The sequence below is a fragment of the Taeniopygia guttata genome, chromosome 7, assembly GCF_048771995.1.
Source record: "Taeniopygia guttata chromosome 7, bTaeGut7.mat, whole genome shotgun sequence".
NCBI lineage: Eukaryota > Metazoa > Chordata > Aves > Passeriformes > Estrildidae > Taeniopygia > Taeniopygia guttata.
This window is the reverse complement of record NC_133032.1, coordinates 2561170-2588224: the sequence shown is the minus strand read 5'-3', so window position 1 is coordinate 2588224 and position 27055 is coordinate 2561170. Positions and strand designations below refer to the sequence as shown.

The window sequence follows — 27055 nt, the reverse complement described above, 5'->3', positions numbered from 1 at the left end:
ACTATCATTCCTTTGGAAAAATGTGAGATATTTCCAAAGCCATGGATTTTAAAATGTAAACACACACACAGAGGAGGTGAACCTCAGCCTGCTGCTTTTTCTGCAGGGATTTGCTTTATTCCCTTGCTGCCTTGCCTGGGCAGGCTCTTACCCCTGGAGCATTTAACATCACAAACCCCAGCACTCCATGGAAGTCTCACGTTGTTTACAACTCCACAGAGCCAGATGTTTGGGAGCACAGGGGTGTGCAGTGGTGCCATCCCTCAGCTCTATTCAGGAGCCATCAATCTTCCACTTCAGAAGTCTCGTTCTTCCTCTTTCTGGAGCTCTTTGCCTTCTGAGCACTTGATGCAGCACTTTGTGTCACCAGGGAGTTCTGCCTTGCTGGATGTTGATCCAGCAGCTGTGTGCCACCAAGCATCCCAGCCCTTTGGCAGCCTCCAGCTAAAGTCACTCAATATTCTCCTCAATATTCTCCTCTCAACGTTCACATCCCAGAGCAAGAGAAGGGGCAAAGTGCTCTTCAGGAGCTGGAGTTTGTGCCCAGGATCTGATTTAATGTTTGAAAAGGAAACCGGTGTTGCCTTTTCCCAAAGCAGCAGAGTCCTGGTGCTGACTTTGTCTGGAAAAGCCAGCCAAGGTGATCCAATTGTTTAGACAAATCCAGCTGAATTTCTGGGTTTGGCTCACTAGAGGATAAATGTGAGTCACCTCTTCCAAGATACCTGGAGAACATGGAACATCAGGTCTTTGCTGTTGTAGAAGAAAATAGGGAGTGTTTAAAAACATGGATTCTCATAATGAGTTTTCCATCCCAGGAGTCTGATCACATACTCGGGTGAATTTTGTATTTGAAAGCCAAACACTGAGATAATAATTTGGACAATCTTGTCCTACCCATCACAAAATTCAGTTTTTCATGTAGAATAGGAGAGTTGCAAACTTCTCTCCCCCTTCTGCTGCAACTTGAGATGCCTTCACCCCTGCTTCTTCTTTCCCTGGCTCTTCTGTTCCTCCTTCCAGCAACTCCTTCTGCTCAGCCCAGGGATATCTTACAGCTGCTGACCTCAGGAAGGCTCAGCCTTTCATCAGCCTCCTTGGAGGGATGAAGGAGACAGTGGGATGGGGTTATTCTCCTGAGAGAGTTTTCACCTCCAGATGGTAAAGCTGATTAAGGTGAGAGTCAGAATGGGAAAGAGTTTTTCAGGGAAGGAGTGAGCCAAGCCTTTTTCAGACTATGAACACCTGAAAATTGTAATCTGGATATATTCAGTGGTGCTAAAAAGCTCATTTTTTGTTTGACCAATTTTAGGTAAAGCACCTCTAGCTGCACTGAGTGGGCTTTTCCTTCCTTTTGCTGTCAAAAAAGGGCATCCTTGATGCCCCCATCTGCCACGTGCTCGTGAGCATCTCCCAAATCAGAGTTATTCTCACCATCAGCAGGAAAAGGGAGCTCGGTTTGTATCATCCTGAAAGTAAAAAAGCCCCAACCTTGAATAGTTACAGCTTTCTAACCACTTGTGGTGTGAACTGGTGATAACAATTTTCATTTCTGTAATGAGCTCAGCCCTTGCCTTGCCTCGTTTGCCATTTTCCCACTCAGCTGTGTGTTGTCAGATTGTTGAAATTGAAAATAGTATCTTGCTAAAATTTGGTGGAACTTCCTGGTTGTTGTTTTGGGGGACTCCTTCAGTCCTAGCAGTGCTGGCAATGAGAGGCTCTTCCAGCCCAAACCATTCTGTGATGCTCTGAAGCAGGGGAATATTTAAATAATTTTTTCAGCACAAGATGCACTACATGTGCTTCAAGTAGAGAGGTGTTTGGGGGGGGAGGTCAGGTCCTTAACTCCAGTTCAGTCAAAATAATTGGAATAATGTAAGCTGGTATTCCATTCTCTTGTTTCATTCTGAGTTCATGCCTCTTAGAGCTCACTGCACTTTGGATTTTTGTGAGGATAACCCTGGCCTTTGCAGGTCAGGGGTTTCATCCAAGTTACAGTTTGCAAATTTCAAATTATTACTTGCTGTGCTCAAATTTATACCAACAAATTGAGATTTTGGGTTTTTTTTAGTGTATTTCAGATACACCACTGGTTCCCCCACTGACAAAACAACGGTGGAGGTATCTGAAAAAATTATGGAATTGAAGGAGTTTGCTGTAGTTGTTGTACCAAAAGCTTGGAAAGCATGGCAGGAGTTTTGTCTCACCTGATTTTTTGGAGATCTGAAATACTTTATATCTATAATGTGGGTATTAAATTATGTATAATATAAGACTTGGTATGGACAGGAATTTTTAAACAAAAGTTGTGCTTTTCTGCTCAAGTGGAATAAGATGGGAGATTTTTCTTCTTGGTTGCATTTTTAGATTTCAATAGACTGGTTAAAAAATGTCAGTCAATGCCTTCAGTAAAATGTGTGACTTTACAATTAAAATTATGAGCTTTCCCTTCCTATTTTTTGTCCAAACATGACATGGGAAAGAGCTAGAAAATGTTTTGTTTCCACGTATTTTGGCTGCCAGAAGTAGCTTTTGAATTGTGGGTTACACAAAGTCAAGACAAGACTTTGTATGAATTGTTAGAACAGAAGGAAACACTGGAAATTCATTTTCAGTCAGCTCCAAATTTTTTTTAGATAGGAACAAAAATTGCCTGCTCTCTTAATTTATCCCCATTTTCCTGCATGGCATTTGGGATAGTTCTTTGGGATGCACAGAGTGAGGCATGAAGAAAAGATCTGACAGCAGGGGGTTAGAAAAATCCAACCAAAATTCCTCTAATGTGTCTTCAGTTGCATTTGTTAATGTGATTGTTGGAGAGAAGGCAATCCATGCAAATCTAGATTTAAATTACACAAAAGAGCTTTGAACCATACTGGGAAATGGAATTTCCCATCTTGTGTCAGGTTTGTCCCAGTCTCACTCTTTATGGGGTTGTTTTGGGTGGGTGGAATCCTTCTGGCTCATGCCCTGGAACCGGGGCTGTTCCAACGGGGACATTTCCACCTTGGTGTTTATCTCCCTGATTTTGGAGATGGAAGAAGAGTCAGATGGAAGAGCCACACATAGCTGCTGGTTATTGAGGGAGCTGATGGAGTTAGCAGGAGATAAGTGTTTCTAGGCTCTGGTTTTTTCCTCTTTTTTCTCTTTCAGCTGACTACAAGCAGCTCTGGGTTCCCAGGGAGGGGCTTTCTTCACTGCTTCATCATCCTTTACCCATCACAGTGGTTCTATTGCCTTTGTTTCTCCTTTCCCCTCTAATTCACTGCAGTTTTTTGACTGAGGTGGAACAACACATCTTTTGAGACACCACATTTTATTTTTCTTTACTCCTTGAAGAGTTGGCATTTCCACTGACCCTGGAACACCTCCCAGCTGCTCTTTAGGACAAGACACCCCCGGAACCAAAACCTTCATGCATAAACACCAGCTGGAAAGTTCTGTGGGGTGTTCCCTTGTCCTAATTGCTGTGTCCCTCGTCCTGCAGACCCTGACTGGGCCAGCCTGAACCTGGGAGCCCTCATCTGCATCGAATGCTCAGGTATCCACCGCAACCTCGGCACGCACCTGTCCCGCGTGCGCTCCCTGGACCTAGACGATTGGCCCATCGAGCTCATCAAGGTCATGTCAGCCATTGGCAACGAGCTGGCCAACAGTGTGTGGGAGGAGAACAGCCAAGGCCACGTGAAGCCTTCCTCAGACTCCACCAGGTGGGTTTGTGCTCGCCGCGCCTCGCCCGGCGCGCGACATCGTTGCTTTTGAGCTCTCCCTTGCGGGAAAATCGTGATTTATAACCTCACGTTATTTATAACCTCACTGTGTGCCCAGGAAGAACGTGTGTCAAAGTGGGAGGTGGCAAAAGTTGAGTGACCTCGTTACTTTCTCGCTCTTGGGAAGGTTTCCTCAGCAGCTCTGCAGTTTTCCCTTCAGTGGGAGATGGAAACCTGCCACCTGCTTCTTCCTCCACCCAAATTATCCTGTCATGTGCTCCCTTGTCTCAGTGGGCCACCAAGTTCCTGCCTCCTGGACTATCAGTTTGTCATTAACAATCTCCCTTCAGAGTTTCGGGGAATTTGTACCTGGTTGTCAGGTCTTTGGTTCTGCTCAGGGGTGTTCAAAGTCCTGCTCGCCATGGACTTGATTACTTTTTGTGTGTGTGATTTATGTGAAACCATGAGCTGCTGGGGGATGTCTCCTTTGAGAACAGCTTTTCAGCTGCCTCTCATAGCTCCACACAGTGAAAATCTTCCTGTGATGTGTTGTCCTACCTAAAACTGGGAGGTTTTATGCTCAATTAATCTGATCAGTGTCAAAGACAGATGTTTTGAGAATACTTTTTCCACTTTTGGATCAGGTGGAAGGATCACTATGCCTGGGCCAGCTCCTGCAGCAGAGGGCTGGGTTTGTGCTGTTGTGTGTAATAAAGTTAACTGTTTCTTATTGCATTATTTCGTTAGCCCTGAAAAATGAATTTGTGGTGCCACCTTTGGTTCATCTTCGAGAATGAAGCCACTACATTAATCAGGCTACTTAGATGAATGGCTGTGCATCTAAAAGTGCTCAGGGAGCCCCAAAGAGAGGCTTTGTTCAGGCAGAAATGGGATGTCTGCTCTCTACCTGTGTATTATTAGGCACAATGATTTCATCAAGGAGATTGAAATGAACTTTCAGTCATTACTATCACTTTAATACAGAGATTCTATATTCTTGCACCTCACAAATATATGTTGCTCCTTACAGCTGAGGTGTGTAGTTCTAAACAGCTGAAAGAAAAATGCTTGCACTCAATTGGAATTCTATTTAAAAAAAAGAAAAATCACATTATTTCAGTAGTCATATAATAATCATCATGAAAAATCTAAAATCCATGTGACTGATGAAAAGAGCACCATCCATTTCAATTAATAATTCACTCAGGATTGAATTTTACTTCTAGAAAATCAACTTTTTTCTCTTAGTATTTCATACTCAGGGCTTATTTTAATTCTCCCACTTTGTTTCTGTGCATCTTCATGGTTATATTCAGCTGATTCTGATTGTCAGTGATATCACTGCACTTTCTCTCCTGCACTGCAACATTTTAGGACAAAATGATTCATTTTATAGATAGGATTTTCTAGCTTTGTGTCCAGGTTCACGCTTATGTGATAGAAGAGGTGTTAGAAAAAGCAGAATTAGGATGCTGTGGAAATTTTCCCACAAAGCAATTGCAATCGTGCTTTGCTGCTCCCATTCCTCTGCTGTTTGCAGCAGAGACTGAAAATGCAATTTTTTACGTAAATACCAGAAAGTTCTGCTTTTTCCAAGTGTGTGCCTGCTTTTGTGCTTCCCTTTGGTCTCTGCCAGCATCACAATTCTTCTGTCCAAGCTGTGGCGAGAAAATAAATTCAAGTTCTTTGGGTAGAGACTCTGCTTTCCATGTTCTCACTGCTGCTTGGAGTTTTGCATGAGGAATTCTATTGGAAGCAGCTAAAATGGCCCTGAAAGGAGGGCTAAACAAACCTTCCTTTTGTGGTTGTTGAGGGACTGAAGGGGGAAGAGGCAACTCCGGGAGAGCTGGAGAGGGACTTTGGACAAGGGCATGGAGGGACAGGACACAGGGAATGGCTTCCACTGCCAGAGGGCAGGGATGGATGGGATATTGGGCAGGAATTGTTCCCTGGCAGGGTGGGCAGGCCCTGGCACAGGGTGCCCAGGGCAGCTGTGGCTGCCCCTGGATCCCTGGCAGTGTCCAAGGCCAGGCTGGATGGGGCTTGGAGCAGCCTGGGACAGTGGAAGGTGTCCCTGCCCATGGCAGGGGTGGGACTGGATGGTCCCGAAGGTCCCTTCCAACCCAAACCATCCTGGGAATCTGGGAATTCTGTGATGGGCCCTCAATAGACACTTTTAGAGAGGGTCAGGCGGGTTTCACCTTTTCATGTTGTGTCTTTCTATAGGAGATGGAGCCATTGGGGAAATCTACAGATTTCTAGGGACACACAAAAAATAAAAAGTAATGAGCTGCTCCACAAATACTGAGTTGTTGGGCTGGGAGGCTCCAGGAGTGTTCACAGGCTGGGCTAAGAGGAACTTGAAAGTCTTGATGTGGCTGTCGAAGCAGTCCCTTTAGCCTGGGAGAGGTTGGCACTGACCACTGGATGCTTGCAGTGGCATCCCGTGTGTTTCTGTGGAGTAGAGGAAAGGGTGGAGGGATTCGTGGAGATGCTTTTTGGCAGGAGGAATTGCCAAATGGCTACTCTAGGTCATGGCATGATTAAGGAATCTTACCCAGGAAAATGTCACCAGTATTTCTGAAAACAGAGCTGTGAGTACAGCTTCCCTTTAGTAATTTTGCACACTCAAAAATAAGATACCAAATTCAAGACTTTATCATGGCCTGTACTGTGCTCATGAGGGACAGCTCCAATCTCTGCTCTCTGTGGCCAGGGACAGAACCCAGGGAATGGCTGGAGCTGTGTCAGGGGATGTTTAGGTTGGATTTTAGGAAAAGGTTCTTCTCCCAGATGGTGCTGGGGCACTGACCAGACTCCCCCAGGGAATGGGCACAGCCCCAGGCTGACAGAGCCCAAGGAGCATTTGAACAATGCTCTCAGGGATACACAGGATGGGATTGTTGGGGTGTCTGTGCAGGGCCAGGGGTTGGACTCTATCATCCTTGTGGGTCCCTTCCAGCTCAGGATAGTCTGTGATTAAACCACATTAAATACTACTGTCCTTTTCTAGCCCACTCAAAAGCACTTCAAATTCTTCATCCAAGCAAATAATGGGAAAAGAAGACCTGGACTGTAACACTGGACATTTACTTTTAAGGCCAGAAAGGTTCTGGGATTGGAGGATGTGTAAAATCAAAGCCTGGGAGCTCTTCAGCGAAGGTATTATCCCTCCTGCATTGATCAAGAATGTTGCCCAGCTATATCCTGTAATATTGGTATATTCCAGGTCACATCCATCTGGAGAGTCAAGCAACCTGGTCTAGTGGAAGGTGTCCCATGGTGGGGGGATAGGATGAGAGGGACTTTAAGGCCCATTCCAACCCAAACCATCCTGGAATTCTTCAGGCAGATCTCCAGCACACAGGATGGCCACTGGCACTGAACTGGAATGTTTTGGGAGCACAGGTGTGGTGGGATCCCCAAGGAGGTGGCACGAGGCAGGGCTGAGGGTGTTTCTGGGATTTGGGGAGGAAGGAGGAATAAACATGAGCTCTGGTGAGCACGGAAAGTTGGGGAAGCAGCGGAAAACCTAAACACTTGAGTGTGAAAGGGAGCAGGGAGCAGCTGGCCCCTGAGCCTGGTGTCCCTGGGTCCCTGATTAGGTCAGCTCTGGAGAGCTGGTAATTGGTTCCAGCAATTACCAGCAGCTCCAAGAACGCACTCAAACTTCGGGAGACCTGGGACAAATTGAAGCTGACTGCTGCTGAAGGAGTATCGACTTCCCATTCCTAAACAGGGGGATCATTAGTCAAGAAAAGCATCTTTTAATTACTCACAGGAAGAAAAAAAGAAAAAGAGCGAAAAAAGGAAAAAGATCTTTCAGTATGGATCCTGCAACAACCGCCAGGTTTTTTTTCCAAGTGTATTCAATATTAAATTTATTGTCTCTGAGGGGAGGGGGTGAGCGGGGGGAGCTTGCCTGCAGTCCCTCCTTGGGTAATGCGGGTTTAATTTGGAGTGAGAAGTCAAATTAGAGTAAATCAATGTTGCGACAATTAACTGGGGCTGGGGATGGGATCAGGATTTTCTCTCTAATTGCTATTTATACTGTTTAAGCACACTCTCACAACGCTGCTTTGGAGTGGTGCAGCACTGGAGGAGCCCTGTGGGGCTGAGCAGTTCCATGGAGGAATGTTGGAGATGTGGGGAAGCCAGCTTGGGAATTCTTTGCCTATTGCACTGGTGTGTCCATCTCCTGCCAGATATTTGGCTTTTTCTGGGCACGCCTCATTTGTTTTGCTTTGTCCTCATGCTCATGTGGCTTCTCGTTTGCAGACTTACCTGCCACCATTGATTTCCCAAGGTGGTGTTGGCCTTTTCCAAAGGAGACAAGCTGCCCCCATCCCTCTGCCCACTCCAGGAGATGGTTATTTATTATTTATTATCTGCTCCCTCACCCTCCTTCCCTGAGCTCCCAAGGACTCCATCTCTGTCTCCCTGGGACTGTTGGGATGGATGTACCACCTCCACCAGCTGGAAGGTGCCAGGCAAGCTGAGGGAAGGCAGGCTCATATCCAGGCACCATCCCAGCCACACTTCTTGTTCTGCTACTCAGACAATGCCAAATACCTGCATTAGTGACACACAGATAGGGCTCCACCATTCCAGCACCTTCTTGAGAACATTCACAAGCTGGTGGAATGTCCAACTCCATTAAAACTGGTGTTGAATTGAGGGGTGAATGGATTGCAGAAGTTCTAAGCTCTTGAACGAGGGCTTGGAGCAGAAGCAGCAGTTGTGCTCAGGTCTGTTTGTTTAGCAGTCTCTGTTTATTCTGGGTACCAGAGGTTGCAGGAAAATCCAACACTGGCTGAGCAGCCGCGATCTGGGAGCTGGCAGTGCCGGGAATTGACTCTCACCTTCCAAGGGGAGACCCAATTTGATCCTTGCTCACTAATGAACTCAGTTTAATGGGTGTCAGGGACAACATTTTGCAGCTGCACTGTATTGAGCTGAGTTTTATAGTCCTGCACCAAAGCCCAGCTTGTGCTGCTCCAAGGAGAGCGGACGTGACACCGAGCTGGTCACTGGGGAGTGACTTGGATGAAAAATACCACACCATGCCTTCCATGAAAATATTCATCCTTTCCTTTGTAAAAATAATTAATCCTTCATCATAGATGAAGGGTGAGCCTTGGGAAATGGAGCACTTCAGATGCCGCTCTCGCATCCTGGATCCTGTAGGGCTGCTGTTCCATCCCTCCCTCAGCCCTCGCTGCTTTTGGCCAGCAGTTTCTGCTGCTGCTGTTCCCGGATTCCTGGCAGAGGGAATGAACGGAGCCTTGGGGAGCACAGATACCTCTCTGTCCGTGATTATCAGCTCTGGCTCCGTGGCAGATCTTGGCCTGATGAGGTCAGTGTTTTGTGCCTTTTCAGTGCTCCTCCACGCCTGACACCTTTCCCGTTCCAGGTCTGGGGGAAGGGGGTTTTTAAAAATAAATTTGGAAAAAAAATAAAAAAGAAAGAAGGAAAAAAAAAAAAAAAAAGAAGATTTTATTGTGAAGGGCTGACCAGAACCCATCTGCAGTTGGGTGGCATCTGCTCCCCACATGTCACTTCCCTCATTAACAAGCAATTGAATTAATTAAATGCTACTCAGAACACGCATAACAAGCTACCGGCAGTGTCCAAATTAGCACTGATAATCAAGGATGATTTCCTTTATTATCCTGCTAAGTGGTGTGCAGGCTCTGATCTCCCTGTCTGCCCTCATCTATTTACATACCCCCAGCTTCTGCCTTTAGAAGCTGAGGTTATCTTACCTAGTTAATTTGCCACGATCACCAAGCATGGCGGATTGATATTCCTGCCTCTGCTGAAGCAAACCCCCTCCTTTCTCCCCCTTTTTCCTTCCTCCCCAAGCCTGGTCCTTTGTATCTCAAGCTCACTGATAAATTAAAAGCCACCCCTGTGGTCTCTCAAGTGAGTAATAGAGGCAGAAATTTCATTTTGCAACTGGCTGATTTAATGATCCAAAGGGTAATTAATGGCCTGATTATCTTAATGTTAAATATGTCCGGCAGCAATTACTGTGACCTCCCGCTTGTCAAGGTCCAGGCTATGCTCTTCTTTCAATTAAGTTCTCTGGGGCTTAATGGTATGAATAAACTCCTCTGATTCTATCATTCCGGACTCTGAGATTTAAGCGAGCTGGGGGCTCGTTTGGAGTTTTAATCAGCCCGTCTTCTACTTGAGCGATCAGAGTTAACAATTATAACAAGGACAGTTTAACTTTCTTTCTTTCTTCCCCCCCTCCCCTTACCATTTCTTTATATGTTTTTTTTTTTTAATTTTTTTTTTTTTCTTCTGAAGCGCTCGGAGGGGATTTTGTTGGCAGCAGCGGCTTTGCCGGGCCAGTCTCTCCCGATATAAATTATCATGTGAATGCCGCTGTTTTTCCATTTGACAGGCTTAATTAATTGGCAGGAGCGCCCGAAAATGACAGTGCCACTAATTGCAACTCCAAGCCCATCTCTGTCAGGGCGTGCTTGTCAGCGGCCATGCCCCGCTCCTCGCCGCGGCCGGACTCTGTTGACGTTTCCCATTCCGGTTTTCACATCTCGTCGGGGAACGTGATGGGATGTGATAGCCCAAGATGTGCCTGTGGCTCTTCCAGGCAGGCAGCTCGTGTGCAAGGATGACATTTGCTGCCAATAAAGTTTAGATAGCCGGGCTGCTGCCAGCCCAACAGCTGCTTGGGGACCGCAGGTTAGACTTAAGGTTTGGCTTAAGGTTTCCAGCTTGGACTTTGGGATCAGTAAAAACTCACTCCTGCTCTTCCTGGTGGCTGAACTCCACTAAGCAGCACAACTCCCAGCAAGCTGGAGTTCTATTAGCTCTGTTTTGGACAGCAGATATTTCATGGAGATAATGAGGAAAATGGATACCGCGGTATCGCGTCCTCAAACGCAGACATAAATAAAGAGACTGATTCACTGCTGCCAGTAAACTCTGGGTACAGCTGGAGGAGTGAACCCTTCGTGTGCATCCACATTGGGCTGGTTTGCAATTAAATTTAAACAAAAAAATAAAATTGTCACTCACCAGTAGCTTCCAGGAAATGTATCTGACAGTCAGAGCTAAGTGAGGTGAATGAGCATCAGCCTGGGTGGCTGCTGGTCAGACTTCAGCCTTTTGGAGGCCTTGGAAGCTCAAATGCAATACTCCAGAGATGAAAGGTGGTAGTAGTAGTAGTAATATTGTGTTTTATTGTCCTTGCAGCTGCTTGGCAGCCCTTGTCACCCAGGAGCTGATCCGGTGAAACACCGGTGCCTCTACGGCAGCCTGGGAGATGCCTGGATGATTAAAAATCAAAACAAAACAACCACAACACCCTCGACCCCGCTTGTCCAAGTTAATGAGTGCTTTAGATGAAATGCTCCCCGGCTCAGCTGCACCTTTCCTGTGTGCAAAGCTGCCTCTGATAAAAGCTCAGGCTCTCAGTAAACAGGAGCCTGGTTTGCAATAATTATTACTATTGTTGTTTTCCTCCTTGGTGGTGGTGAAAGAAAAACCTGAAAAGGAAGTGCTTCTGTCTCCTTCTGCAGGTTAGGAAAGCATTTATTAAAAAGCCACAGTGCTGCTCTTCTTTTCAATCTAAATAGCATCAGAACCACTTCACTGAATCCCTGGAAGTGTCTAACTAAGACCAGGCTGGACAGGGCTTGAAGCAACAGTCAGCTCCACGTACCTTTATTCTGGTGAGATTCTTGACAAGTTTGGATTCTCCTCCTTTGTGGATTTGGCTGCCATGCTGAAAAGTATCAAGTTAAGGTTAAATTCCCTAGAAAATGAAGCTGGTGAGCTGTTAAACTTGGAGAAATCTAGGTTTTGAGTTCAGGACTCATACAAGGGGGATTTCTTGGGGAAAAGAGTGTCTGTAAGTTGATAATCAGCAAAGTGATTATTGTTTGTTTGTTTGGTTGGTTGGTTTTTATTTGCTGGAATAAGACCCCTTTTGGTAAGTGGGTGAGTGCCTGTCCTGAAGGTCTCGAAACCTTGTAGGATCTTGGCTTCAAGATTAATTTTCTGTTTAGATACAGACTGATTATTTCTCTTTTTGTATTAGTTCTCTCCCAAACACCTACCAGAGCTAGAGAGATTTGAAGACCAATGTGTTTTTGGTGACTTCACATCTGCTTGGCCAAAAGCTACTTGAAAAGGTCAACTCAGAGCTCACTAACAGAGAGAAAGCCATCACAGTGTTTATTAGAAACTGCTCGGGCCAGTGTGGAATTACAACAGAGGACTGGAAGGGCTAATCAGAACAAAATTTTAATTTCAGATGGGGAAAAAATGGATGATGAATTTATAACTTCAGGGGAAACAGGGCTTACATCAGGCTGATGGCCAGGATCACTGAAAAGGAGTCAGATGGAAACCACTGTGGGTTAGTTTTTCCTCAGAAAATTCCTTGGTATCATTAACACTGGAATTAAATTGCTCACCACATGTGTGGATGCACATATCTGCTACTCCACAGCACCTGAGGAATACATATGGGGAGCTTCATCTTAAATATGGCAAGCTAAAAGCAGCTAGAAAATGAAGTTTGCTGTCTAAAGCACTGGGTAGCTTTACCAAGGTGCTTTTTCACCAGTTACTCATCAGTTACTTCTTAAATGAAAAGCACTGGACACTTGTTTGTTCTCCAAATTCAGCTGTCTGCAAGGCTGAAACTTGTCATAATAGTAAAACATTTAATAATACAAAACATGTTAATAAAAAAACATTTAGTAATAGTAAAGCCATTGAGTTAAAAAATGCCCAGTGCCAAGCATCAGCTATTATGAGGTGCCCAGGTCAGATCCAAAGGCTCATTTGGGGGTGTTTTGGGAAGGACTGTGAGTCAAGCACTTGGGGAAACACCCAGCAGATTGAAAAATACCTATTCTGTTAGAAAGAAATCTTATGCAAAATATTTTCTTTTTATTTGCAGCTTTTCTGTGTAGTTGACGTTTAACCTGTTTCTTTCATTCCTCCTGCCCTGAGGTCACATCTTCCACTCTGTACATGAGGTCTCCCCAGGAAGTTTAACCAAACAGAATTCAAATTGCTTTCTGAGTGTGCCTGTAAAGCCAGTTTATTCCTGGTTTGTGCTGGGGAGCTTTGCTGTGTAAATTCCTTCTGCTGTTTCTGCATTTTCTGCTGTTAAAGAGATACACAAACTGATTGTGGGTAAATCTGAGGAGAGGGAGGGTAGGAGGTGTTTCCCATGGGTGGGATGTCACAGGAAGGTTATGACCACGAGCTCTTGGTGGTTGTCACCAGTGATGGTGGTTGTGTTCCTCCCGTGCTTTTTGCCTGTTTCAGCCATTTGGATGGATCTGTTCCAGCTCCTGGGCCAGCAGAGCGTGGCTGAAGGCAGTGGTGGGATGCTTTGAAGGCAGGCAGTGCCTCTCCGTGCTCTTGGTGGCTTTGCTGGCCGGTGACACGAGGCACAGAGGCAGCAGCATCCCCTCGCTTTGGTCCTGCCTACAGAACCCGCAGGGCTCCCTAACAGTAACTGTGACCAACTTTCTTTTGTGCTTTTTTCCCTTTTTTCCCCCCTTTGTTTAAGACTGAGCTTTGTTTCTGGCTCTGCAGGAAGCTGGTAGCCTATGGCAAGGGACTGGGGAGATAAGACTTCAGTAAGATAACTAAATGAAAAGGGCAGCAGTGAAAAGATGGTGCCTGCTTTTGACTGGACTGAAACTTGATATACACAGCAGCCCAAATGCAGGTTCCCCACAGCTCTCAAATATTCTCTGTTCGTCTGGGATAATGCTCTTCCAGCTGGATTTTTCCATGTGTGGGTGCTGGAGTGGGGGACAGCAGCAAAGCCCCAGCAGAAATGAGTGACCAGAGGAAATCAGAGCAGCTCTCAAGTAATTAAAGAGCAGGTGGAAATGTGCTGAGGGGAGCACAGGTGAGGGGTGGCAGGCAGGAATTAGGGGGAGATGAAATCCCTCCCTGTACCTATTAAGCAGATTGTGCAGACAGAGCAAAGTCCTGTGGCTGAGGCATTTTTTGTGTGAGAATTTGGGGAGTGAGGAGAAGCCGTGTCTTGGTAATTGGTGAGCCTCAAAAGGTGTGCAGGGCCCAGCTTCAAAAAGCCTTCATGCTGCAACAGGTGATTATGTCATGGCCTAGAAATCTTCCTGCTAACTTTGCTTTTCCTCCAAAAGATTTACATTTCCCTGGTTTCATCAAGGTCAGAATTTCCAACGGGATGTTTTGACTGTATTTCCACTTGTCTGTGCAGCACCAGCCAGCCTTGGGAAACTGAGGTGCACACAGGATTAAATCACAAGCCCAGGAATGCTTCTGAGGCTCCTCTGCAAGTGGAAAGAACAGGATTTGTCACTGTGTGCTGAAACTGAAGGCTGTTTTATGAAAAGATGATATTCAAAACTTGACTTTTTTACTTTTTCATCTCAAGAAGCCAAAATTTGCAGCTCTAATCCTTTGCTAGTGACATGTGTGTGCTCCTGTCTGAGCTTTTCCAGACCAGATCTGCTTTGGCCACTTGTCCACCCACAGCTCAGACCAGTCCTAAATAGATTTCTGAGTTTGTTTGGGTTCACCTGTCGCATTCAGGCAAAAAAGTGGAAAATAAAAAATCAACTACAAAAAATAATCAGGATTACTTGTTCGGACTTCTGGTCAAGGAAAATAGTCAAAATATTATTATTTAAAACTATATTATTATTTAAAATAGTGTTATAAATAAATGTTATTATTTTAAATACTGCTGCAATTGCAATTTTGAGTGGTGGAACTCCAGTTTGTGTAGGTGCTCCCTGCTCTGCTTTCAGCTGTGGACACCATCACACAAAATTTTTTTCGAGGCTGGATAAACTCAGCAGCCAAAGGACCCTTTGACATGCAGAGTTTTGTCTGTTAAAAATCAGTCACCAACATTTTGAATGTTTTTTTTAAGATCATGGTGTGTTTTACAAGGGGTCTTGGGGTGTTTGGGAGGTGTGAAGGAGCAGACAAGGTTTAGGGATGTGCAGGATGCATGGTGGGAATGCTCCAAGTGTAATGAGAGATGAGAATGGCTCTTCTGACAAAGTTTTGGGACTCCTGAAATTAATACATATCCAAAGCTGATTTTTAGGTGGTGTTTGCTGCCACATTTGCATTTTAGGGGAGTCTCACAGCTCATTTGATACCAATGTGTGTGTTAAGATGCGGAACAAGAGGCAGAGGAGAACAGGGGATGCCTCAGAAGTAGAAGGAAAATATTCAACATCGAATGTGGTATTTTGTGAAAGCAAAGTGCATTTGGCATCGTGGGGGGAAAGGTTTGGTTTGCATTGTTTACAGCCACACCAAGAATGGGACATTCAGGAACCAACCCAGCTTACAGGGAAGGCTCTCAGGGCGCCCCAAAAAGTTGTGTTGTCAGCCAGGAGTAACAAAGCACATAAAAAATGAGCTGGTTTTTTGATTCCTCAGATTTTCAGAAAGAAATGGCAAAGCAGAGCAGGACTTGTTTGTTCACAATTAAATATTGTGCTGTTGTTTTTTTGTAGAATTTTAAATTTTTTTTGTACCAGGGGTGCCCTGGTGAGAAGGGTTTGATGGCCAAGTAGGTGCCAACATCCACAGGAATGTTTTGATCTGGAGCAGGAGAAGGCACAAATTTGGTTCATGGGATGACTCTGGTCCACACAAAGTGGATTCCCTTTGGAGAAACATCATTATCAGGTAAATGTAAGATTGTCGAGCATATGTTTCATAAATTTATCAAGAATTTATCAAGCAATGTATAAGATCCTTGATAAATTCAAGATAATGTATAAAAGTATAAATAAAATACACAAAATATTAAATATTATTTTGTATGTGTATATAGTGCACTTTACTCAATACTCAGGAAAATTGGTTTCACTGCTTTAAAAAAAATGAAAATTAAATATTTCCTGGATCATGCAGTTTTTGTGAAAGAGCACATTGGATAGCAGTTTGAGAACCATAGAAATAAATATTGGCTCATTTGGGGATTTGAGGGGCTGCATTTCAGGCCACAGTTTAAAAAATCTGAGCGTTCTTTAAGCCAGAACTCAGCTGCAGTGGAAGAGGGATAAGACTCACAGTAATCCAACATGATGCAGGATTGAGGTGGGTACGTAACTTGCCAAAATAAAGAATTTTGGAGAAGAATGGTAAGAAATATTTCAAGTCTTCCGTGAGTAGCAGGAAATGCTTAAGGAGGTTAATGAAATGATAATTATTTAGAGAGGGATGGAGGGGTTTGCAGCATTTGGAGGTGATCTCCTTGGAAAAATGGGTTCTTGTAGTTCAACAAAGTGCTCCTAAGAGCAGGAGTGGGGGATGGAGGATGTAGGAACAGGGAGGAGGTGTTTGGACTGGGTATTTCTTCAGCCGTGCAGTCTTTTCCCAAGGAAAGCAGTGATTCCCACCACAGGCTGTGGAGCAAGGCAAGGGATGGAATTATCTCAGTGGCTTTTGCTTTCTAGATTCACCAAAACTCTGGTAAGAAATCTCACAGCATTCCAATTTTAGAATATTTCTTCCTCTTTCACCTTGAGTCCTCTTAGCACTGCAGAAAATAGCAGGAATCAGCTGAGATCAAGATCTAATTCCAGTGCTCTTTCCTCCCTGTCCCCTGCTCCCCTCCTGCATCCGCTGAATGTCCATTTCTGTAAGTTTTCCCTTCAGAACAAACCTATCATTTTTCACCACAGGATATTTACAGCTTCAATCAGTGCCAAATTCAATTGGCTTCTGATCTCATCGCTGGAAGTTATAGATGCAGATATTATTTGCACTGTGGTTAATTATGGAGCAATCAAACTTTGGCTTTTCCACTGTAATTTCCTCTGCCAGCTAATTTAATTAATCACCCCCAGCTCAGCTCTTCCAGCTGCGACCGGCAGGGTCATTAATTAGACATGTGGTGGTAGCTCATAGACCAGTTCCTGTTAAGGGGCTGCTGCCCACTTGATCTCTGAGGGAGCTGTAGGTTTTTTTCCAAGCATCCAGGCAGGATTGGAGGTAGCTGCCAGGTTGTTGGGTCCCTCGGAAGCCGTTCCCAAAAGTCAGAGCATAAGCAAACATCAGGATTGCTGGGACTGCTGGCACTCAGCTCACAGGGACTGGGATCAGCTGCCCACCAAGATGTAATTTAGGGGCTCACCCAGCAGTTCTCAGTGCTCCATCCATTCTGGTCTCATCCAGGAGCTAAAAAACAACTGCTCAGGAATTTGATAGAGCTCCTTCTGACTGTTGGTGGGAGCTGTCTTGTGTTTATCAGATGGAAAATATTTTAATTGCCAGATCGCATCACCAATAGCAATTTTTTTTCGCTATAAAAGCTCTGCAAAATACCCAGCTACGTCTGTCACATTGTTTAGATCTCAGAGTAATCACTAATTCCTTTTCCTTCAGGGTGAAAGAATATTTTACAGTAAACAAAATGGGTTGATACAGTTTGGAGTCTCATCCTAAGCATCATCAGCAGAGGGCAAGTGATTTGGGATATGTGATAGCCCTGGAAAGTCCAAGAATTTTGCAGGGAAGGCAGCAGCTCTTTGGTCTTTGCTCTGGCATGGTCTGTTTGGGTAGCTGGGAATACACACCCTGCCTTTGGGTTGTGCTTTGCATCTAAAATATCATGGATTCATGGAATGGGTAAAGTTGGGAGAACCCCCCAAGATCATTGAGTGCAGCCCTTGACCCAGCACTGCCCAATCCTTAAATACCACATCAAAGAATCCTCCAAACTCATCATGTTGTCAGACTGAGAGTTGTAAGCATCCTTTGTTTTACTACCAGAATCTTCTTTATCCTCCTTGGAGTGCCACCAAAGCCACTGGTGTTCCCATGCTGACTCTTGGAGTTGGAAAAGCTGAAAATCATCAGAATCCTTGCAGCTCCTGGGCAGATTTCCCAAGCACACATGGCCAGCCAGGATAGTTTTGCTGCACTTTGATTTCAAACCTGTTGCAAAGCTGTTGTGTCTAATCAGTGCCGGCATCTGCCAGCGGTGGATTGCTGATGGATTGGTTGGAGTCTCCCCCACTTCTTCTCACAATAGACAAACTCAGCTCAAGACAACTGTTTTAATCATCCTGGCTCACAAAGCCTCCTTTCAGTCTCTTCTGTCCAAAACATCCATCAACCCCGCCCAGAAGCAGTAAACTGAAAATAAAAAAATCTGTTCTCTTCACTGCTTACCTGCAAGTGCCTTTTTTGATAGCACTGTGGGCTCAGGTGAGCTCCCCTCTCTGAAGGAGAAGGTGCTGCTAACACAACCCTCCATTCAAATGCATCATGCTCTTCTCTGGTGGCTTTTTTCCTCCTTTGTATCTTTCAGAAGTTTCCCTCTGTCTGAACTGTTTTGGGGAAGATGCTTTTAATACAAAGTCCGTTGACATTCAGGGAGAGCTTTAGGGATTGTCCCAGAGATGCAGCTCAGAGTGAAGGGCTCACATCTGCCTCTGCCAGCACAGGGAGATTGTTGACAGGTTACTGCTGTGGATCTGCCCTGGACAAGAGAGATTTGTAATTGAGGAGAGAGCAGTTCTTCCCTTCTCTACACCGTGCTGTGGAGCGAAAGGCAGTGCCTGCACCGTGTTAGGGAGGCTCCTTTGGGAATTCCTCAGTCTCACAGCTGGAAAAGCTGCTGCTGGAAGGGGGTGGGGCCCAGGGAATGTGTGCATGCAGAGAGAGAAAATCATAGAATCATTAAGGTTGGGAAGGGCCTCCAAGATCATCAAGTCAAACCTTATATATTTTATATGTATAACAGCTTTGTGGGATGGATGGATGGATGAATGGATGGATGGATGGATGGATGGATGGATAGATAGATAGATAGATAGATAGATAGATAGATAGATAGATAGATAGATAGATAGATAGATAAAAAATACATATTATACCTTTATCTTAAGAGGGTACTGCTAAATAATTTGACACCCAGAAGCAGAACAACTGCCAGCATTTACTGGAAGATAATTCTCCATAAAGACCTGGCACTGAAACAACCCTATTCCTCGTTGAAGAAAGCCAGCATCCAAAATTCCCAAAATAAGCATCAGTGTTCTGTAGGCAAGCTAGAGAATTAGTTTGTTTTTTCGCTCTGCAAAAAAATTGGAATTACACTTCGTCTGGATCAGCAGATTGTAATCACCTGGTGCTACTTCACCTACTTGTGTCACTTGGTTTTGTTTTATTTGAGCAGTAAATATCTTAAATCTCTGCAGAGTTATTGCATGTCTTCTGTGGGGACTCATCACAGTCCTGCCAGGCATTCATCAAGGCTCCCAATGAGCCACCACATGAAGTATTCCTCTGTTCCTTATCAGTCAGTTTGCTTATAACTTTACTTTTTCCTCCTGAAGTAATCAAAATTTGATATTCCACAGATTGCAGAAAATTGTCACTGCTGTGTTCTGTGCTAATCCATCATGGGAGACAGGCATAATTTGGGCATCAGAAGAGCATTAAATGTTTAAATAAGCAAGAGAGTCCATTTACCACTCCAGATGACAGGGCAGAAAAATGTTTGGATCACAGGTACACTGGGAATCACATGCAGAGCTCACAGAGCAGTGGGGCATCCACACTCTACAGCAGGCACCAAGTTTGCTCTGTTCTTCATGATATCACTCAAATAGTCAAAAGGAATGCTAGAGCCCAGAGAGTGGAATGATTTTTTTCAGTTTAAGCTCCACTGTGAAGTTCGTTCAGCTCTTTGTAAAAGATATTCCACATGGTTAAAGTATCCATCAGTTTCTTGCTTTTCTCTGTACAAACAAGTTACTTCTACTAATAATGGGGTGGAGGGGGGGAATGTCACTTTGTGCTGTAGACTTGAGCACAAAAACATGCCTTTGCCAGCTTCAGGTCTTGAAATAACTGATGGTAAATGGGACGGGCAGGCCTCTGTGTGTGAGATTTTCCACGAGTCTCTGAGCATCCTGGGATAGTGAAGGTGTCCCTGCCCATGGCAGAGAGTTTGGAATGAGATGGTCTTGAAGGCCTCTTCCAAGCCAAGCAATTCTGATATTCAAAATGCAGAGGGTGGTTGCTCTTGTTTCTTTATGAAACAGCAGTTCCAGTGGACTGGGGAGAAAATTCTCCACAGAGAGGGTGGGATGTGCCTTTTTTCTGTAGCAATCCCTAAGTCTTCTTGGTCGAGCAATGATGGTTTTCTGGCAAGCTTCATGGTCCTTTCAGGTTTGACAGAGCATGAGGAGAGCAGATGTTGAGTCAGGCTGGATCATGGTTTGTGTTCTCACAACCATGAGAACAACACTTTGTGTCCCCTCCTTTTTGAGTCAAGTGGTGTTTTAGACCAATTTCCCCTTCTGGTAGTAGTTCTGTCTGTCCCACTCTCTTTGCACAGTGCCATAAAGCAGCACCTTGGTTTTCCAAGGGAATAAATGCCACATGTGATCCATGGAGCTGGGCAGCAGCAGGGTGTTGTGCCCCAACCAGGGGCACATCTTCCCTCCCAGTGCCAAGCAGCCCTTGGCATTAGAGTGTAAACCTCCCTTTGAAAGGGTGGCTGGCCAGGGGGAATCACCAAGACTCGAGTCAGTCATTGTGAGGCAGTGCAAAGAGCAGATCCATGCCAATATCCCAGAGGAAGGTGCCCCAGGAGCCATGGAAGGTGCTGATTGTGGTTGTCAGTTTTTCTGCTGTTTTCAGCTCTCCTGCTACAAACACAGCCCAGCCACCCTGGTCTTGAAAGGATCCTTAAGCCTTCCTTTCCTCCCCCTCCACTGCTTCAAAAACACAGCGGCTGACAGTCCAAATGTTTGAAATAATTGGATTCTGCATTCTAATTCATCTGTAAAGTATTCGTTGATTAAATTAGCCTAATAGATATTATTTCTTACATGACTGCATAATTTCATCCTGATTGGATCACTATGGCACTAACGAGTCCCCCCATTTGCTATTGACTCGAGAATCACAGAAGGCTGGAGATAACTATCATCTTGTTTCCATTTTTTTCCCTTTCCCAGGCTAAAAGTTAAACTGATTTATACTAAAAAGGCACACAGCCAATGCCCAGGTACATCTGTATTTTAGTCTTTGAGACCAGTGTTAGAATAGGAAAAAAATCTTGGTTTATATAATCTTCAGCCCTCTTTTATTTACTCAGTGGTTTGTTTCTGAAGCAGAAAGATTAAGTGACCATTTAAATTCCTGGGGGGGGGGGGGGCGGGGGGGTGGAAATGGAGATATTTTTAAATAAAATGCATTTTATTATCTCATCAAAACAGATAGACTCATTGCAAATGAACCTCGTAAGGACTGCACACACTTAGGGAAATGGAAATTCTCTCAAGATAATGTTCCAACCAAAGTGATTTTAGTCTCTATTAGTAAGATTTTTTTCTTTGAGCTGCAATTTGAGTTGTAACCCAGAGAGAATAAGAGGAAAACAAAATTGCCTTTAGTTTCATGCTAAATGAGAGCGGATCCTGCTTTTTAAGGAAGAGGGAGCTAACTCGGAGTCCCGCTCTCTGCCCTGGGGACGGCGGGCTCCAGGTCTCCGGGGTTTTGTTGGGAAGGGGTTAACAGCAGGATTGGCTTCTCCCCCTGCCCCAGTGGCTGGAAACAGCTGGTGGGTTTTGTGTTGCTCCGCTGAACTGAGCAGCCCAAAGAAGTTTTTGGCAAACACTCGGCCTGGCCAGGACAAGGAGAGGTGGGTCAGCTCAGGAAGCCGTTTCCATGAGCCACGGGGGGAACAATGCCCCACTCAGCAGGGACAGAAGGGACACCCGCTCCCACTGAATAGCTCCCCAAAAAAACCCGGCTCAAAAGGAGCAAGGCCCATTCGCTTCTGGGAATCCAATAAATTGTTTCAGGAAGTGGAAGTCTGTCCCGGCTAATGGAGCCGTGATTGACAGGAGGTTCTCATTACAGCGCCCATCAGGGGACAAAGTGAATTCCAATGTTATTTAAGAGGTTAAGTAGAAATAAGATGCAGGTGACAGCCCAAGGCTTGGGGCATCAGGCACTGCTCTTCCTATGTTGAGGTTTTTTTGTGAAGAGACTCCATAAAATTTAGAATTAGTGGGGGCAGGGGCAGCTTAGGAAGTAAAATTTGGTCCTGCCGTGACTCGAGGGGACCTTGCCTGGCTGAGAAGCAGGGAAGCAAAGGTTGCTTTGGGAATTCTTGCATTTGGAGGTCCTTGTTCTTTAAGTCTACCCAACACGGATGTTACATTTGCGACCCTACCTAGGGTTGGGTCGGGTTGGGTTGATCACAGCCCCAAGCCTGCAAGAGCTCAAAGAACATTTGGATATTGCACTCAGGGATGCACGGGGTGGAATTTTGTTGGGGTGTCCATGCAGAGCCAGGGGGCTGGATTTGATGATCCTTGTGGGTCCCTTCCAGCCCAGGAGATTCTCTGATAGGTTTCTGCATGTGCTGCTCCAAGGTCTTTACCTGGCTTGAGAAGCAAAAGAAAAGGAAAATGCGTTCCTGGTGACTCAGGTTGCCCTGTGTTCCTGAGCACAAGGCACCTCCATGCTGCCATCATTTACAAAGCTAAAACTAAAGGTTTTTTCTGGCCTTGTTCAGCCAAAATAAGGCAAAGAAGAACATCCAAAATTCGATGTTGCTTGCACAGAGGAAAAGCTGTGATTTAAGCTGTGACCAGAGGTTTAAAGCAGATGCTAAACCTTACAAAGTATTTATTGGTGTTTTTTTCCTTTTTCTGAATTCCCGAATGACACTTGTGGATGTCACAGGGTGGGAAGCTGAGGGAGCTGCTGATTGCTGGTATTGACAGAGGCTTCCATGGTGCATGGTCAGGTACAAGGATGTAATTTAAGCACGGGGTTCACGGCTGGCTTGCGAGTGACGGCGAAACTCCCGCATGTGACGCGTGTAATAAATCTGGTTCAGCACAGGATTAATGTGGTATTCAAAATTATTATTTACCATTTGAAGTTGAGACATAGCTGTGCACGAGGAGGAGCAAATAGCAGAGCACAAGGCATCAGGGAAGGGTGCTCTGAAGGGAGAAGAATACCTGCCTGCATTGTTTCACCAGTGCAGTCCCGGGTAGCGCTAATGAAAATTGCACTTGAAATGCAGGATTGATTTGTGATGAGCTCAGCCCTAAAGAGTACATTTGTGGAATGATAACCTGATTGGTGGTGCTGCCTCTTGAAGGTCTGAGGGGGTCTAATTGGCATATAACGCTCTATAAATTTATTAGCAGCCCCTGCTTCCCCATTGGTGGGCCTTCTCCTGCTAACCACCAGGAAATTACCAATTTTCAGGAGTTACTCAAGTCGTGCTGCGTCTGGGTTTTACAAAAAAATCTCCATTGCTGCTCTCATAAATCCTGGCTCAGAGCTCCTACAACTGGAAGGGGTCACTTGTGCAGCAGACAGCTTGGACACCTTGTGTTGGCCACTCAACTTGGGCCTCCTTGGCTCGTCCCGACTCACCACAAACCCAAGCTGCACAAAGACCATTAGGAGGGAACGAGTCTGTTAGGCAACCCCTAGCCTGCAGCTGCCAGGGAACAGAAATTATACTTTTTTGGCAGCCCACGTCCAGGGCTTTGATGGTTCTTATTGATACATTCAGCCCCAGGGCATCTCGGGCAGTAGAGGATATACCCACTGTTCTTTTTTGGATATTTTTTTTTCAGGAGGACAATAGGAATATTCAGGAGCCAGTGTAATTATTTCAGTGAGTTCACTTTTAAGATTGAGTCACAAATTAGAAAATAATATTCACATGTTTCTTCTAATTGGTAACAGATTAGGGATATTTTATCTTTTTAAAATAATTTCCAAATGTTGCCCAAAGAGGGATTTGCAGGGAGGTAGCTGGGAGAGAGAGAGAGAGAGAGCACTTATGCACCAGGAACACTTGGGCAAGAGGCTTTAATTCCTCAATTCTGGCTTTAATTCAGCTTTTAAATCCCTGCACAGCTCTCTCTGAGTTGCTCTCCAAGTGGAACTTGCTGTCACTTCTGGCATGTGTCCCCGGTGCAGATTTTCTTTGGTGTCAGGTTTTCTGTGGGTTTCCCACTGTCAAATATCCACCTTATGGTTTGTAAATCATAAAAGCCTAAAGCTTTGCAAGTGATTAACAGGCAGAGGAGCATTGGAAAAGCTTCAGCAGGACCTGAGCAGTTTTATGTCTTCTGAAGGCCACATCCATCTCTAGTCTCATCGTGCCCAACATTTGGGCAACCCCAGTGTTGTACATCCCATTGTTGGAAATACACAAATAAGAAAAAATAATGGAGGTTTCAGTTTTTTAGTCAGAGGAACCTCATGGATTTCTCTGGGTGTTAACTACTGAGGACTCTCAAGTCTTCATCCCTTTTTATTCTAAGGGAATTCTTCATCCACTTGGCTTTTCCAGACACATGAGCAGGTCTACCAATGGTCTTTTTGTAACTAATTATGATTTATGGTTTGAGAAGGGCATCAAACACCTGCAACCCACTAAAACAGAGGTGGAGGGAAGTCCCATCACTTGCTGAACAGAGGGAATACTTTGGGATCTCTACCTTGCCAAGAAAGTCATCGTTTTTCCTAAATAAAAACAGCCATTAATTAATGAGACTGGTGGAAGAGTCTGATGACATCAACAATTTCTGTAGAGTCCGTGGCACCAGTGAGATGGTTCAGGTTGGATATTAGGGAAATTTCTTCACTGAGAGAGTGGTTAAGCATTGGAAGGGCTGCCCAGGGAGGTGGAGGACTCACCATCCCTGAAAGTGTTCAGGGAATGAGTGGACACAGAAATAAATGCCTTGGGCACGATGGTGTTTGGTTGAAGATTGGACTTGATCTTGGAGGTCTTTTCCAAACTTAAGGATTCTGTGGTACTTGGTATGCAAATGAGGAGACATCAGAAGGTGAGGGGAGCCAGAAGGAAGAGCTCCACGTCACTTGGGAAGAGTTGGACAGCAGAGAGGTCCCTGCAGCATCTCTAGAATGTGGATCCCACAAATGCTGCCCACAGGGATCATCCAGCTGCTTCCAGGCCCTTGGTGCTTCAACTCCAAGCTTGCCTGCCTCTCACTGCTGACTTGTGCAGAGCAAGTAGTTGGTTTTATTTGCTTGCTGCTCCAAATGTGTTTTTCTTCAGAGTCTGTACTCAAATACAAAGTTTATTACTTGTATTTTCTCTTTTATGTCTTACATAAATTCAGTATAATGGTTGGAGGGTGTTCTTTTTTCCCAAATACTCTAAAGACCATCATCTTACTGCTTCTCCTGGAATTAAGATGCCATTAAAGCCCCACAAAAGGACAATCGTTTCTCCTTGCAAACCAAACTGTAAGAGTTACTGTTAACAAAGGATCAAGAAACACTTCTGAACGTCTTTTTGAGGCATTGCAATTAGACCATCCTCCTCCATTGTTTGATCTTCGGGTGAAGATCAGGTTCTCCTGGAGCCCACAGCATGTTTTTTCCATTTTGGATCGGTTGGACTTGATGATCTTAGACATCTTTTCCCACCTTATTGATTCTATAATGGGAGCCTGAAGCAAACCCTTATTTGAGATCTCTTTCTACTCTGGAAGTCTGTCAACCCCCTCCAAGTGGTGTTTTCCCCCTTCCCTCATTATTTATAAGGCACTCGCAGCTGTGCTGCTCCTCCACTTCCCAGCAGGGCGAGCAGAGGAGAAGCTCCATTTCTCTTTGGCGGCGTGTTTGCCGTGGGATCTGTTCCAAAGCAGCTCACATCAGCAATTGTTATGGTATCCCTAATGCTCTGTGATGGGAGGAGCACAGCCCTGCTCCACGCCACACTGCTCAGCCATGGGGGCACCTCACACAGCCCCCTCGCTCTGTCTCCCACCTGGCAGAGATTATTGAGATTTATGCCTTGCAATATTTGTGTGTTGCTCCCCATCCACCACCTTTGAGAAGGGAGCTTCCTTTTTAAAAAAAAAAAATAAGTAATGGTTTCTCAAGCTCCACTTAAAACACTGCTGCATTAAGCAAGGCCTTGCTATAGGAGAAAATTAGTGTTAACGAATTGGAAATTAATGGAATCTTCTGACCTGAGTGACTGTATATCAAATGGCGGAATGAAATTTCCAGTCTGTGTTTAGGCACTGGCACAATGCAGTTTGATTTATACACTTAAGACATCAGGTTAAGTGTGGTTACACACGAGTAATGAAATGCATTAGGTACGTGTTTCCAATTACTATCCTCTGCATATATATATTCATTACTGAAAACAGGCAAGAAACAAATATACTCCTTGGTTTTAGCATTTCTATGCAACTGTTGCAGTTTTTGGCTTTTTTTAGGTAATATTTGTGGTGTGCCCAAGACTTGAGTTGACCACCCAAGAAATGAAAGCAGTTCACTTGTGTGTCTGCACACACACAATGATAACTCATTTATCAGCCTTTTTTTTCAGGTAGTCAGCACAGTGATATAGTTTGGGTTTAATTTTGTGTGGATGTTTACCTTGATACTGATGTGCCAGCGTATAAAAGGAATCAGATCCTGAACTCAGAGCTTTCCTTTTGGTCAATATAGGGTGGGTGGGAGGGAGTTGTTGTTCCTGGTTTTTGCATTCCAGACTCTTGTAAAATCTCTCCTTAGAAACCTTAGGAGAAATTAACCTTCTTCCACTCTTCATGGTGCTTTTTAAATTATTTTCACTGACCTGTGTGTTTAAAATCACAGTCACAGAATAGTTTGGGTTGGAAAGATCTTAAATCTCATCCAGTTCCACCCCTGCCGTGGGCAAAGACACTTTCTGCTGTCCCAGGTTCCTCCAAGCCTCATCCTGCCTGGCCTTGGGCACTTCTAGGGATCCAAGGGCAGCCACAGCTTCTCTGGGCACCCTGTGCCAGGGCCTCAGTGCCCTCACAGGGAGGAATTCATTCCCAATATCCCATCTAAACCTACTCTCTGTCAGTTTAAACCCATTCCCCCTTGTCCTGTCACTCTAGAACCTTGCAAATAGCTCTCCCCATTTCTGTTGTTGACTCCCTTCAGGAAGTGGAAGGCCAAAATTAGGTCTCCCTTGTGCTTGTCTTTTCCAGGCTGAACATTCCCAATCCTCTCAGCCTTTCCTCATAGCAGAGGTGCTCCAGCCCTCTGATTGTCTTTGTGGTTTTCTCAGGACAGTGGAGAGCTCTAAATCCTTAGGGTTTACCATTGTTAGGGTTTTCCCCTCTGAAATGTCACTGGTAATGCTGTTTGAAAAAATTCTGGGGTTTTTGAGGTTAGAGGAAAAGGACAACTTGTGGCTTCTTCAAGGTTTTTATTAAATCTCTAGGGACTGTTTTCATTTCACATAATGGTAGAGAACAAAGAAAAAACCTGGATTTTATTGAGAAAAGATTTAAACAACTTGCAGGGCT

At 44.8% G+C, this 27055-nt stretch overlaps 1 protein-coding gene across 13 annotated transcripts in view; it reads left to right on the top strand.

The window, feature by feature from the left end:
• The window catches only part of AGAP1 (ArfGAP with GTPase domain, ankyrin repeat and PH domain 1), a 307825-nt gene that overhangs the window by 265656 nt on the left and 15114 nt on the right, over positions 1-27055 (top strand). For all 13 annotated transcript variants that reach the window (XM_030277040.4, XM_030277043.4, XM_030277041.4 and 10 more), the window contains one exon: positions 3488-3710. In XM_030277040.4, the coding sequence (XP_030132900.1) occupies positions 3488-3710 (223 nt within the window). The remainder of the gene's footprint in view (positions 1-3487; positions 3711-27055) is intronic.